This window comes from Oryctolagus cuniculus, chromosome 12 (genome assembly GCF_051225735.1).
Source record: "Oryctolagus cuniculus isolate XC-2025 breed Fujian yellow rabbit chromosome 12, ASM5122573v1, whole genome shotgun sequence".
NCBI classification, from domain to species: Eukaryota; Metazoa; Chordata; class Mammalia; order Lagomorpha; family Leporidae; genus Oryctolagus; species Oryctolagus cuniculus.
In genome coordinates, this window is record NC_142878.1 from 38027574 (window position 1) to 38040268 (window position 12695).

At 52.8% G+C, this 12695-nt stretch overlaps 1 protein-coding gene, 1 long non-coding RNA gene and 1 pseudogene across 2 annotated transcripts in view; 1 reads left to right on the top strand and 2 right to left on the bottom strand.

Moving 5' to 3' along the window:
* Positions 1-1072: 1072 nt before the first annotated feature.
* Positions 1073-1994, bottom strand: LOC149122998 (uncharacterized; annotated as a pseudogene).
* Positions 1995-2440: 446 nt separating this feature from the next.
* On the top strand, positions 2441-8050 carry FOXA1 (forkhead box A1). Its single transcript, XM_051822779.3, has 2 exons — positions 2441-2954; positions 5293-8050. The coding sequence occupies exons 1-2, from the start codon at positions 2883-2885 to the stop codon at positions 6625-6627; spliced, it is 1407 nt and encodes a 468-aa protein (XP_051678739.1). The 5' UTR covers positions 2441-2882; the 3' UTR covers positions 6628-8050.
* LOC149122999 (uncharacterized) overlaps positions 6849-12695 on the bottom strand; it is a 32959-nt gene continuing 27112 nt past the window's right edge. Inside the window, exon 2 of the long non-coding RNA XR_016217386.1 lies at positions 6849-9746. This is a non-coding gene — a long non-coding RNA (uncharacterized LOC149122999). The remainder of the gene's footprint in view (positions 9747-12695) is intronic.

The window sequence follows — 12695 nt, forward strand, 5'->3', positions numbered from 1 at the left end:
GTGTTCCAAGTCAAAGGGCGGCTCCGCCACGCTGATTCACCCCTCAACCTCGAAGAGACTGGCCGGCTTGCACCTGGGCACACTACGACTTCAGCTCCTGAAGTTGTCGGGTGTTGTGCGATGCTGCCCCTGAGATGCCACATGCCAGCTCGCCTTGGTGGCCTCTGGCAGGATGCGCGCGGGATTCCAAGCCCCTCTCCCCCGGCGGTGCCGGCTGGGGGCACCTGCCAGGCACTCAGCCTTCCTAGTCTGCGACAGGAGGCGCTGTGTTCGCGCGGATTCCCGGGGCTGCCGACCCGGGAACCCGAGACCTGGACCAAGGCTGTAGGGCTGACTTGTCCAGACCATTGTGCACCCCCAGTCTTGGCCTTTGAAGAAGCCTGGGAGAAACCTCACTTTGGCCATTGCTCTACGACCGACTGGGATATATATATGCGCATATACACGACTTTCTATATAAGTGACTAGGACTTTCTATATATATATATTTGACTTTAAGAAAAAAAGAGAGGCCAGTAGGTTTGGAAACTAGCAGCTGCGGCCAAGCTGTTACTGCCCTTAGAAAAGCCGCCAGTCGTGCTCAACACTGCAGAAGCGCCAAGTTGGAGAATCACCGGGGGCAGGAACAAGGAAGCTCATTAGCCCTGAAAGTCCCCCACACCCGTGTACTTTGCAAATGGAACTGAGGTCCTGCTGCTGACGGGAACTTTGAACAAAAGAAGGAGTTGCTGAGACATATTCACAGATACATTTACACCAAGTGATAGGACCGCCTGGCAGTGACGGGAGCCGGCTCTGGGGAGGGAGCCTGCGCTGCCGAGTTCCAGGTGGATTTAATTTCACTCATGCCTTTCCTGACAATGTGACGTGTCCTCCCTCCCATGCACTTTTTTTTTTTTTAAAGGAATTGTAATCCAATGCTTTTATCTTTTTTATTTCCTTAACTGCACATCTTCACCCTCTCTGCTCCCCTGCTGATTTAAGAGATTTGTTTGGTTCAAGGATTTAACGCGATTCTCTTGCCAGATTTCAAGGAAGAAAGGTTTAAAAGAACAAAGCACGGGGTGGGGGGAATAAGCAATCTGTTTGGAAGACAAGTAAAAACACATTTCTTAAAATGAGATTAATGGCATTTTTAAAACTTGGCAAAACAAGAATAGTTTGCGGGCTCTCACTTTAGACTTTTATTTTATTGCCACTTAATGGAACCCATGGATGTACAGGCAGTACAACACCTGCTTGGTCTCTCTCACGCACACACACACATACTTAGAAAAACACACGCGGAGACACAGCACCTGCCACCAGCTCAGCGCCTGTCACCCAGTCTCCTTCCCCAGGACACGCGGGCACTCCACTACCCAAAAGGAGACTTTCCCACCCATGTCTAGGAGCCGGCTCAGGCCCTGGGGTTCTAGGTCGGCCCCTCCAGGTCACAGAGCCGAGAGCGCCCTGCTGCCAGCCGCCTCTGGCCCGGGCTTGGCGCTGGGCGAGCTGGGCAGACGCGTTCCAGCGCCGGCCCCTGCGAGTCCAGCCGAGGCGCGTGTTGAGAGAGACGTCCCCTCCCCCTGACCTTTCCCTATCAGAAACCAGACGGTCGCCTCCGGCTCGGTCCTCTGAGCTACTGAAGGGGGGCGGGAGGAGGAGCCGGGCAGCGGGAGGACGGCCCGACGTGGGTCCGCCTGCCCTATCACACAGACATCTGCTCTCAGTTTCTTCCTCTTCACGATCGCTAACAGATGACGAGGGGAGTGGAGTGGATCGAGGCGGAAAAAAAAAAAAGTTATGTCATAAAGATATAAAACGGTGCTGTGACTCACCTGCTCTTAGCCGCAGGTACGAGTTTCGTGGCAGCGCCTCCGCTCTGCTAGCCGGGAGCCCGGGCCGGCCCGACGTCACCGGCTCGGCTGAGTCAGCGACGAGGCCAAATCGGGGCTCTTCCCCTTTCCTAGCCCAGGAGGGAAAGGAAAAATAAAAAGTCTGCATCCTTCAGTCTCCCGGGACTGCACTTTGGGGTCAGGAATCAGGAAAGGTGGGCGGGGTGGGCGTGGGGGGGACAGGGACAGGCAGAAGACCGTACGGGGCCTCAGCCCAGGTCTCGGGCGTGCTGAGCGCCTCCGGGGAGGGGCCCAGGGGTCATTCGGCCCGCACAGTCCCTAAGCTCCGGCCCTTCTCCGGCTACGCGGTTCCCATCCCGAGTCCTCGCCTGCCTGCCCGGCCCCGCCTATTTTTCTTTCTTTTTTTTCCTGTTTTTCCCCCCAAAGGGGGGGCTACACCCCAACGCAACCCCGTTCCCCCTCTTTTCCCGGCCTCCGGGCTTAAACCAATTACACTGCTTTGCAAACAAAGTGAGGGCCGGGTTTGGGGGGAGGGGGCCCGGCGGGAGGGGCGCCGCTCGGCGGCGGCGGCGGCGGCGGCGGCGGCGCGGCGGGGCGGGAGGCGCGGCGGCCGGACTGGCGGGCGGCCGCCTCGCAGGTGCACCTCGGGCTTTGTAGGTGCGAGCGTCTTTGTGCAGCGGACAAATGGGGAGAGGACGAGGAGGTGGGCACTCGGGCGACGTAAGATCCACATCAGTTCAACTGCACTCGCCTCGCAGAGGCCGCCCGCTCAGTTCCCGCCGAGGCGCTCCCCGGCGCCGCGCTCCGCGGCAGCCGCCTGCCCCCGGCGCTGCCCCCGCCCGCCGCGCCGCCGCCGCCGCCGCCGCCGCGCACGCCGCGCCCCGCAGCGCCGGGCTCCCTCCGCCCAGGGGTGGCGTTGGGCCCGCGCGGGCGCTCGGGTGACTGCAGCTGCTCGGCTCCCCTCCCCCGCGCCGCGCCGCGCCGCGCGGCCGCCCGTCGCCTCGCACAGGGCTGCATGGTCGCATCGGGCAGGGTGGCTCCAGGATGTTAGGGGCTGTGAAGATGGAAGGGCATGAGAGCAGCGACTGGAACAGCTACTACGCGGACACGCAGGAGGTGAGAAGCGGGCGGGCGGCGCGGCGCTCCCAGTGCCCCAGTCGGGGGAGGCTGGGGCCAAGTGGGCGCCGGGCAGGGCGGGCGGCGGCGGGCGGGCAGGGGGCGTCGCCTCGGTGCCCCGGGTGCATTCTGCGGCCGGCCGGATGGTGGGGGACGGCCCCGCGGGCGCTCGGGACCCGGGCGCTCGCAGCGGGCGAGAAGAGTTTTAGGGAACTCCAGGCTTGAAAAGCAGCGCTCCGGGAAGTACTTGGCGCTTGCCCGCGGAGAGCGGGAGCCGAGCCCGGCCGGGGGGCCACGGCGGGCGGGCGGGCGCCGGCGCGGGCTGAAAGCAGCTTCGAAACCCAGAGCCGTCCCGCCGTGTAACAATCGGGCATCTTCTGGTGAGAACGCCCTGCCGCTCGTTTGGGCGTCTAGAGAGTGAAAACGATTCCTCAATTTTACAAAACTTGTTCTTCAAAAGCCCTGTTCGGGGAGAAGCGTGCTCCTTCGTCTCCAGAACCGCTGGGTGGCGCTGGTGCGAGCCGAATCTTTTTCCAGAACTCGGGGCCAAGAACCTGTTTCTCTTCATTGTCCCCTTGGTGGCACGTTCGTGGGGTTTATTTTACAGTGCTCACAAAAGGACTGCGAAGCCACCAGGTACAGGCAGGACTGCCACCTACTAAAAGTATTTTTCTACGAACAGCTGGCGATACCCCCCCCCCCTCAAAGTTTGATTAGCATCATTGAAAAGACTTGCTGGAATTGTCTTGGATAATCCTGAGAAGACGAAAAGAAAATAAACGCCAAAGTAGAAAATATCTTAAGACGTGGACAGAAAAAAAGCTCGAAATCAGGAAATATTCTCAAGGCAATTGGTTTGTGTGTGTTTCTGGACTCCCAGATTTACCTGAGTGCATTTGCACGCCTTACCTTAAGGGATGTTGCTACTTAAATCGAATTGTTCACCACTTAGGATTTCTCTTTAAGTCACAGTTGCTGATGAAAATCCTTGCGAGGAATCATTACTCTTTGTTAAATTATCAGACAGTTTTTAGCATCGCTGGGCTCTGCGTTTTCCCAAATGGCTGTGGATGGGTTTTAACCAGCTGATGGTTTTTAGAAACCCTCAGAACTCTTAGGTTTAACGATGATGCAGACATCTCGACCCACCACAGTTACGACCTCTAAAGAACCTTCTGTTCCTTTAAAACTGAGAATTGGGAACTAGAATATAGCCTGAGGAGAAAATAAGTCGAATTTGATCTACAGATTTAAAAATATTTGAAACTACTCCTGTAGTGTCAACCGCCGGGCTTTAAAAATGATCAGCGGCAATAGATCAATATTTAGGGGTGGGGGTGTGTGTGATTATTTCAATAAATTGTGCCTCCGAAATTGTCAAACCCTGCGGGACTGGAAATCCTAGCAAAACCCATGCAAGTTTTTGAACGGCCTGCAGAGGTGCGAACCGGTAGTTGTGACAAAGTTAAAATGCACGCGGAGAGTTGTGTCAGGCAGCGCTTTCCCCCTTCTATTGAAGATCTGTTGTTACTTTTATCTCCCAAAACTGACTTCTGTGTCTGCGTCCCCTTTAATATTACAGTAGCTACAAGAAGGCGGAGCACTCTGCTGCTATACTCTCAAAAAGTCATCATTTGTCAAAAAATAAAAAATTTTTAAAAACCCTCCTAAGATCATCAAGGCCATCAAGTTGCTGGGAAATTAGTGGGTCAGGGCCTCCGACGGCTGCCGGCTCTGCTCCGGCAGGGACTTCGTTAACAGCCGCCTGGCACCCCCGAGCCTGCGGCGCGGCGGTAAGGGCCAGGCCGGAGCGAGGTGGGCGCAGGGGCTGGCTTCTGCGGCCCGCGCCGCGCACGCAGGGCGCCCTAGGGGGCAAGTGAAAAAGCAGAGTATTCTGCTGTCCGAGTTCTACAGACGCTTTGCCCCCAAAGGGCGCTTTGCCGAGGCTGGTCCGGGGTATTGACTTGGGCTACCGCCTGGCGCTGGATGGAGGAGGCGGGGAAGGCTCCCCAGGCCTGGCGCGTAAGGCGATTACACATCTTCCCAGGGACATATTTTCTGTGTGCGCTCGCCTTTCATGCCTGCCGCGCTGGGATGGTCCCCCTGCGGTGCAGGACATCTTGGCTCCGTCTGGGGAGAGCGCCCAGCAGTTGGCCCCGGGTGTGTGTGCGTGCATGGGGATGTGGGGTGGGGAGGGGGTCGTTGCGTGCTTGGCAGGCGTGCTCTCCCGGGCTGGCCCCCTCCCCTGGCCGGCCAGACGACCCCCCCCCCCCCCGCGTCCAGCGCCCACCTCTAACCCCGCCCTTCGGGGCCTCTTGGCTCGCTGTCTCCGCTCCAGGCCTACTCCTCCGTCCCGGTCAGCAACATGAACTCGGGCCTGGGCTCCATGAACTCCATGAACACCTACATGACCATGAACACCATGACCACCAGCGGCAACATGACCCCGGCCTCCTTCAACATGTCCTACGCCAACCCGGGCCTGGGGGCCGGCCTGAGTCCTGGCGCGGTGGCCGGCATGCCTGCGGGCTCGGCGGGCGCCATGAACAGCATGACGGCAGCGGGCGTGACGGCAATGGGGACGGCGCTGAGCCCGGGTGGCATGGGCGCCATGGGCGCACAGCCCGCAGCCTCCATGAACGGTCTGGGCCCCTACGCGGCCGCCATGAACCCGTGCATGAGCCCCATGGCGTACGCACCGTCCAACCTGGGCCGCAGCCGTGCGGGCGGAGGCGGCGATGCCAAGACGTTCAAGCGCAGCTACCCGCACGCCAAGCCGCCCTACTCCTACATCTCGCTCATCACCATGGCCATCCAGCAGGCGCCCAGCAAGATGCTCACGCTGAGCGAGATCTACCAGTGGATCATGGACCTCTTCCCCTATTACCGGCAGAACCAGCAGCGCTGGCAGAACTCCATCCGCCACTCGCTGTCCTTCAACGACTGCTTCGTCAAGGTGGCGCGCTCCCCCGACAAGCCGGGCAAGGGCTCCTATTGGACGCTGCACCCAGACTCCGGCAACATGTTCGAGAACGGCTGCTACTTGCGCCGCCAGAAGCGCTTCAAGTGTGAGAAGCAGCCGGGGGCTGGCGGCGGGGGAGGCGGCGGCGGTGCCAAGGGCGGCCCCGAGAGCCGCAAGGACCCTTCGGGCGCCGCTCACCCCGGAGCCGACTCGCCCCTGCACCGGGGGGTGCACGGGAAGGCCGGCCAGCTAGAGGGCGCGCCGGCCCCCGGGCCCGCCGCCAGCCCCCAGACTCTGGACCACAGCGGGGCTGCGGCGACAGGGGGCGCCTCCGAGTTGAAGGCTCCGGCCTCCTCGTCTGCTCCCCCGATAAGCTCTGGGCCCGGGGCGCTGGCGTCTGTGCCCCCCTCCCACCCGGCCCATGGCCTGGCCCCTCACGAGTCCCAGCTGCACCTGAAGGGGGACCCCCACTACTCCTTCAACCACCCTTTCTCCATCAATAACCTCATGTCCTCCTCGGAGCAGCAGCATAAGCTGGACTTCAAGGCCTACGAGCAGGCACTGCAGTACTCGCCCTACGGCGCCGCGCTGCCCGCCAGCCTGCCCCTGGGCAGCGCATCGGTGGCCACCAGGAGTCCCATCGAGCCCTCAGCCTTGGAGCCAGCCTATTACCAAGGTGTGTATTCCAGACCCGTCCTAAACACTTCCTAGCTCCCGGGACTGGGGGTTTGTCTGCCACAGTCGCGCTGGTAGCAGGAGAGGAAACAAAACAAAACAAAACAAAGCAAAAAAAAAAAAAAGCCAACAATAAAACAAAACAAAAACTCACACACACCAAACTGACAACAGCATAAATTCCTGACAGCTATTTTATTTCTTTTCTCGTGCACAATCTTTCCCCCAGTGCAAAGGACTGTTACTTTATTATTGTATTCAAAACTCATTGTGTACATTATGACAAAACCAACCAATCCCCAAACCAACAAGTTTTTTTCCTGGGACGTTGGATGATCCACAAGAGTGTGTGTGTGTGTGTGTGTGTGTGTGTGTGTGTGTGTGTGACTCTCCTTCCTTTTTCCTTCCTTTCTGTCCTCTTTCCTCTTCAGACATATTCTAGTCTGGGCAGGGTTTATTTAAAAAAAAAGTGGTCAAGTTTGTAAAATATTTGTGCTTACACACACACATGCGTGCACACACATGCACACACACAAGTTTACAGGTCTGTGGCAATACTCTTAAACCCTAAGAATGGAAGTGAAGAAACAGGCAGACACTAGGGGCTCTTAAAAGTATGGAAAGACTTCGCTGCTGTTTCACAGCAAGACGTAAACAGACTGCAAACACCAGAGCCATTGGGTTTTTTCAGTTTACCTTTCCGGTCCCTTCAGATAGCAGGTGTTCTTAAATGAAATTCATATACATTGTGTTCAGACTTAATCATGCACATGCTCACATTTGTAGACATCCTCCATATATTTACATAACATATAGATGTAATAGTTGGTGATACACATGCTACTGTTTTCAAGAGTTGCCTGACCAAGAAGTTACAAGGACCCCACAGCCCTGGTCCTTTCTACCCACATAGGAATTGCCCCCCTGAGGAACTCTGCACCTGGCTTTGCAGAGTGCCATGGTCATGTCATTCTGAGGTCACATAATGTATAAAACTAGCTTTTGTGCATACCGTTGAATATTTTTCTCCAGACTTTTGGGCAGTATGATATTGGAGGAGAGAGAAGTTGTAGGGAGCTGTATTCCAAAATTTGGTTCAAGATTCCGAAGTCCTATTGATTGTGGCCATTTTAATTATTGCCATCATGTGCTTGTTTCATCCAGTGTTAATGCACTTTCCACAGTTGGACATGGTGTTAGTATAGCCAGACGGGTTTCATTATTTTTTTTGCTTTCTCAATGTTAATTTATTGCATGGTTTATTTCTTTTCTTTACAGCTGAAATTGTTTTAAATGATGGTTTAAATTACAAATTAAAATGTTAATTTTTATCAGTGTGATTGTAATTAAATATTTTGATTTAAATAACAAAAATAATGCCAGATATAAAGCCGTGGAATATGTTCTTGATCATTTGCAGTTAAGAACTTTAAATAAATCAAATGTTAAGAAAAAAGGATTTCTGTATTTTCCTTCACTTAATTAAATCCAAAATGGATATTATGAATATATTTTTTTATTCTGGAACTTAATATAAATGTCAAGGAAAATAATCCAAAAAAGCTTTTTTCTGATTTAAATGAACATGTAGCTAGTGAAAAGTAGTGAAAGTAAATCAACTAAAGTGAGTAGATAAATTGTTTTAATTTTCCAAGTATTGAGAACTGGAAAATCTTTGTTCCCAGTAATGTTTACTTCAGTGTTTCTATGCGGGCTTAAACTTTCTATTTCCTTTGCATCTTCCTAGTGTTAAAATCAAGTATTGTTAATTCAGCTACCTTCCCCCCTTTTGCAATGCATGGACTATCCTAGTGAGAATAAAATGACAGCCTCAGGCTGCCAAAATTAAGTTGTCTGCAACAGAGACTCCTGAACCACCCTCTTCCTTAAAAGAGAAACAAAACTTAGCCATCACGGCAGCTTTGGTGTGGACAGGAGGAGGAGAGTTAATTCACTCCTGTGTGCGTAGGGAGAGCTTTGTGCCATCGGGACTTTTCAGGGTAGCTGCTATTCTGTATTGTGTAAAGGTATTTTTGTAATATTATTTCTAAAAATATTGCTCCTAAGAACTTAAAATGGTTTGTTTGCCTTCTAAGAAGCTTTTAAATGCGACTTCACACCCCAGAGTTGCCTAGGATCACAAAATCATTAATCTCCTTTGATAGTAGGCTCACTTTCCAGTCCACCTATTTCTTTGTAAGTCTTGTTGGGATTGACATCAACAGGAACAGCCCCAGCCCAGGCAGAGGCTGGCCGGCCTGAGCCTTCGGTAGGAACTCCATCCTCACCAGGGCTTGAACTTGGACAGTCTATGCTTTCTTAGCCCCACTGCACACCGCGGACTAGATTTTCAAAAGGAGCTGCGTGAGTCCCTTAATTATGGTGTAATTGCCTCCCCAGATGAGAGAAAAGGTTTTATCCAGCACTTGAGAAAAATTCAGAAATCCCAAGCCCCCCTCGTTTCTGCTCATGAAAGAGCGAGGGGCGGAAACGTACTGATTTGGGTCATTTCAAAACCTAATTTGGAAGCCTAGGAAATGCTTTAAAATCCCAGAGAGGGGAGAAGTCTTCAATCTCAACGGTTGTTCATATTTATAAGGCGAGTAAACAAACGTTGGTCAATTCGAATTCCAAATGTACAGAAGCGCGTGAGCTTTGGTCGCGGAATTTTTCCCGGCCGCACTGAATCTAAAACATCTAACTTTTTGTGGTGTCGCCTCCGTGATGTTCTCCTCCTCTTGCAGGTATTGTCCGTGTCCCGGCCCCCACCTCGCGCCGCGCTAAGGGGGCCTTCACTCTCGCTCTCTTACTTGGTGGAGCTTCAGTTTTAGGTTCGCCGGGGGCCAGGCGAGCCACCGCAGGCTCACGGCCGCCACTTGGCCGCTCTTGCCTTGGCGCAAAGGCCACTCCGGCCCAGAGCTTCTGCCCCGTAGGCGTCTCCTGCGATTCTCAGACCCCGCACTTCGCCACCTCCGAGCCATGCGTTCTGGGACCCGCGCGTCACGACGCGCGCGGGTTGGGGCCAGGGCAGCTGGTTGCTGGGGAATGGGGGGCAGAGCAGGACCGCAAGCATCTCGAGGTGACAAATGCAGTTAGTTCTTCATTGTTTGGGCATTTTCCCTCCTAGCGAATAAATCTTCTGTTGAGCCCGAGACCTAAAAGTCAACAAAGAAGGCCAGGCGCCTCGTTACCGCGCCCGCGGCCCCAGCGGCCCGCGCTGCGGAGGCCGCTCCCGCTGCGTAATCCCTTCCTCGGAAACCCGGACACACAAACGCCGGAACGCCCGGGGCTGGGGCGCCGCGCCCCTGGGCCAGCAGCAAAGCGACCGTGGTTCGGAGGCAGTGCGGGACCCAGCCGGAGCGCGCAGCCTGCCGCGAACTCTCCACCCCGCTTTGCGCCTCGCGCCTCGACCTCTCCCTATTTTTCCACCTCTAATGCTTCGGGAGAAGAGAGGCGGAAGGTGGATGCCGGCCGCTCAGCCGGTCCCCCTCCACGGACTCGCTTTCTTTAGGAATTTAGACGGGGTGGGGGAGGGGTCTGCGGAAGGGGAGGGAGGGAAGCAGGGAGAGAGGAGACGAAAACCTCGCTCCTGGCCCTAATATGAGCTCGGGAGGCCCTGCGATCCCTGGACGACGCCACCGAGCAAACACTTTTGGAGAAAAAGAACAGCAATGTGTTGTTGGAGCGTGGTGCAGGGAAGCTGAGCTCTATGTGTTACTTTCACCTTGCGTTTAAACTGCGCACGTTGGAAACGTTTTTAACGCGCAGGGAGCATTCAGCCACCGGTAGAGAGGGCAGACGAAAGGATCACCAATTCTTTTCAGCAGAAACCGAACAACTCCGTAGTTGTGCGAGGAGGCTGCTCCATTCGTACAGTATTTAAATCAAAGAGAAAATGTTAATTTCCATTGTGCGCTCTCCTAGCAGAATACAGAGACGAGAATTATTGTGGGAGGAGAGATCAAAACAAACAAAACCCCTATTAAAGTTCTTAACTTCTGTTTTTATTTCTTGAGGCTGCGTACCTGACTGGTTTCACCGAAAGTATAAAAAGCACGGTTTTTCTCAAGAGTCTAACAGATGTGGATGAGCCACAATAGGAAAGAATTCCTGGAGGGCCACAATTTTTAAATCTTGTTGTTTGAACATTTTAAAAATTGATTTCCATGCAGTGAAAATGATTGTTAAATTTCTTTGCGAAAAACTGTCGCGATCGATACAAATTCCTTTCAATGCGGACCAAAGTAGGAGACCTGTAGCCCAAATTAATTAACCTTTCCTCGCGATCAATTGGTTTTCTGTTGATTTAGCAGTAATATTGCAGAACATTTAGCTATAATGTATTTTAATGCGATACCTCAGTATGTGAAGGGGAAAAAACTCGTTGAAACATAAAATTGCTTACATTATTTACTTGATATTTAATGAGTTAGTAAAGTATTTTGCCTTCAAAAATTAAATTGTTTGTGTTTTGCAATAAAGTGTGTCTTCCAAGTAAATGGAATTAAGATAATGCCTAATGACTTAATATAATTATGCTCAAAAAGATGATTATTTTAAAGCTACCTTTAGCTGAACGGGTAATCAAATTATGCTGACAATTAAAAACAAAATCTACGCAAATTAAAAAAAAACATTGGCATCAATAATTACTCATGAGAATAAGAACTTAAAAACTGAAAAGACTTAGACGATTTTACAGCTTTCCTGATTAGAATCCATTTGGGGAGACAGAAAAAATATTAAATATCCCTTCATTCAAGTTTTATTTTCTACCCATGATGTTATTCAGCGTAGCCAAATAACATTAAACAACAGATTACTTTAAACCTTCTGTTTTGTTTTTCCGAATGGTGAAGTTTGGGGACATAATGGTTCTGTCAATGCTTCTGTTTTTAGATCCCCGCCCTGTTCTGCTCAGTGAACTTTGCTCAGCTCCAACGGTAGCCCTCACCTTGCTTTCCTCCCGGGCCATCATTCTAGCAGGCAACATGAGCTGCAGTTTACTAATGAAGTTCAATTTGAACTTGTAAAGTGCATGCATTTTCCTATTATAAACACGTTTGAAAAACCTGACAAGGGGGAAATCCTCAGTTGCTTCCTTTCTTTTCCTCCAACTTCCTCATTTTTCCAATTATGGTAGCTGTGACTCCAGCGCTTAAGAGCTAAGTGTGCATTAAGTGTGAGCGCCCCTCCGCCTGGCTGCCCCTGGAAGTGAGGAGCCTTCCATTTTCTGGATGCCACCTCCTGAGATTTGGGGGTCTCTCTGTGTTCTGGTCAATCTAGAGCACAGAGGCAAGGTACTCCCACTCAGACTCTGGCAAGGAAAGGGCTTAAATAAAACCTTGGTCGCAGAGCTCAAGGTCGGGGTGGGGGTGGGGAGGTGGGCTACTGGTCAAGTCACTGGTGAAGCCAAGTTCAGAACCGGGCCACGGACACCCACGCAGGCCCGACCCGCGGTTCTAAGCTTCCACTCTCTACTTCTCTCAACCACTCTTGCAGATTACACATCAGGGACTTTTTAAAATTTATTTATTTCTGAACCAAGAAAAACAACCTGGAAAATCCCTCCAGAGCTTTGCCTGGAAGTAGGAAACAATGAATTACAGTGGAAACCTCTTCAGTTTCTTTCTCCCCTCTCCTATGAAATCTGTTACTCCTTCGCTTGTCTAATCATGTCTCAGGTCAGTTTTTTTCCTTTCTCTCTTTTATATCAAGGAGCTGTTATTTTGAAAGGCAATTTAATGAGAAGAATCCAAAAGGCTTTTCAGCGGGTTGTTTCCTTTATATATTTAACTTGCATGGAGGGAGGGAGAAAGTGGGACACCTGGACAGCTGGTTTCCCTGGCACGATCCAGGTGAGTGGGGCGTTTGGGCAGCGTCCCCCTAGCTCTGGGTTCGACCTGGGAGCCTTCGCCTTCACTCCCGCAGCCAGGTCATCAACGCACAACCTAACAGCGCCTTCAGCTCCGGGTGCCAACTCCTGCCGCGTCCTCCACCGCCGCTCTTGGGCGGGGGCCGCTGCACGAGCTCGAGCTGCAGCGAGCCGTGGGGGTAGCGCGGGGCACGGGCCAGGTTTCTTCGCCTCTCCCTGCAGTCACGCT